The 1,948-nt window shown below is 61.4% G+C and overlaps 1 protein-coding gene across 1 annotated transcript in view; it reads right to left on the bottom strand.

Annotated features, from left to right (window-relative positions):
* The window catches only part of TMIGD2 (transmembrane and immunoglobulin domain containing 2), a 2,761-nt gene extending 2,095 nt beyond the window's left edge, over positions 1-666 (bottom strand). Inside the window, exon 1 of the mRNA XM_014949663.1 lies at positions 537-666. Coding sequence (XP_014805149.1) covers positions 537-573 — 37 coding nt within the window. The 5' untranslated portion in view covers positions 574-666. The remainder of the gene's footprint in view (positions 1-536) is intronic.
* Positions 667-1,948: the final 1,282 nt, after the last annotated feature.

Raw genomic sequence — 1,948 nt, 5'->3', positions numbered from 1 at the left:
CATCATGTCCCCCCATTCTCTGTGCTTTTTCTGTCCCCATACCTCTGTCCCCATCATGCCCCCCCCTTCCTGTCCCCATACCTCTGTCCCCATCCTGTCCCCCTCTTCTCTGTACCCCTCCTGTCCCCATACTTCTGTCCCCATACCTCTGTCCCCGTACCTCTGTCCCCATCCTGTCCCCCCCATTCTCTGTCCCCTTCCTGGCCCCATCCTGGCCTCCCCATCTCTGTCCCCATCCTGCCCCACACACGCTGTCTGACCCCATCCTGTCCCCTTCCCCATGTACCCCCACCCGTCCCCACTGTCACCCCCGCCACAGCCATGTCACCCACCTCTGTCTCCTCACCCATCCCCATCCTGTCGCCATGTCCCCTCTCTAGTTCCCCCTCAGGATGGATGTCCCCAGCAGCCCCCCCTGCCCAGGCCATCACTCAGGGGCCACCTGTGCCCCCCAAATGGCCCATCCCCAACCCCACAGCCCAGCCATAAGGTCCCAGCCACTGTCCCCCCCCAGCCAGCCCTGTCCCCTCACTCACCACCCAGGAGAAGGATGAGGACCCCAAGACTCCACATCCCAGGGCCACCCTGCTCTGAGGGGCCACGTCCCCCCCGAGGGGTCCTTGTCCCCAAGGTCCCCCTGGTCTCCAAAGCGCCGCTTGTCCCCGCGGTGTCCCAGTCCCTTGTCACCCAGGTTTGACTCATGTGTGACGCCACGGCTTCCTGCCACCGTGCTGTGCAGCACAGGGGAGGGGGACCGGGACAGGAGAGGGGACATGGGATGGGGTACACCATGTGGAGCGAGGACAGGGGATGGCACCCCCTGGAGCCCCCACCCCAGCCAAGGGCCGAGGGGTGGGAGGGTGACTCCATCCTGGCCACACGTCCAGGGACATCGAGGGGTCTGGAGAGTAAGTCTTATGAGGAGAGGCTGAGGGAGCTGGGGGTGTTCAGTCTGAAGAAGAGGAGGTTGAGGGGAGTCCTTCTCGTTCTCTATAACTAGCTGAAGGGGGGGTGTAGAGAAGCTGGGGTCGGTCTCATCTCCCAAGTCACAGGAGATAGGACAAGGGGAAATGGCCTCAGGTTGCACCAGGGGAGGTTTAGATTGGATATTAGGAAAGATTTCTTCACAGAAAGGGTTATCCAGCATTGGAATGGGCTGCCCAGGGAAGGGGTTGAGGGACCATCCCTGGAGGTGTTCAAAAGACAGGTAGACATGGTCCTCAGGAATATGTGATTTTTTTGGGGATGGGCCATTAGTGATTTTTTTATTGCTTATTTCTTATTTTTTTTTTTGTCAGAGTTAGGTTGATGATTGGACTAGATGATCTTTAAGGTCCCTTCCAACCCAGACAATTCTATGATTCTATGATTCTATGACCTGGGGACCCCTCCATGTAGGGGGACACATCCTGACCCCAGAATGGAATGGGGGGCCCAGCATGGCCTTACTGGGAGGGCTGAGGAGGTCCCATACTTGGGGGGAGACACCCCCTCCTCCCAGTTTGGCAGTGCCCCCCACCTCGGCACCCCGGTGGCTCCTGCCCCCCCTCCATGGGTGACCTAAAGGGTGTCCCTGCCTTGAGTCCCCCACACCTGGGGGGCCCAGCATGGGACTTACTGGGAGGCTGGGGGGGTCCCATACTGGGGGGGGAGACACTCCCTCCTCCCAGTTTGGCAGTGCCCCCCATCTCCACACCCCGGTGGCTCCTGTCCCCCCTATCCATGGGTGGCCCAGAGGGGTCCCTGCCCTGAGTCCCCACACCTGGGGGGCTCATGGCCACCCCTTGACTAGAGGGTGGTGGTTTGGGAGGGTCTCCCTCTGTGGAGGACGGGGGGGGCGGCCATGTTCCCGTCGCCCCCCGAGCAAGGGGGAACCTGAGATCCCCCCGCCAGGAACATGGCCGCCCCCTCCTGGGACTACAACTCCCAGCATGCCACGCCGGCAGGA

Source organism: Calidris pugnax, unplaced genomic scaffold (genome assembly GCF_001431845.1).
Source record: "Calidris pugnax isolate Ruff unplaced genomic scaffold, ASM143184v1 scaffold173, whole genome shotgun sequence".
NCBI classification, from domain to species: Eukaryota; Metazoa; Chordata; class Aves; order Charadriiformes; family Scolopacidae; genus Calidris; species Calidris pugnax.
Note: the sequence above shows the minus strand (reverse complement) of the source record. Positions and strands in the feature narration are given on the sequence as shown.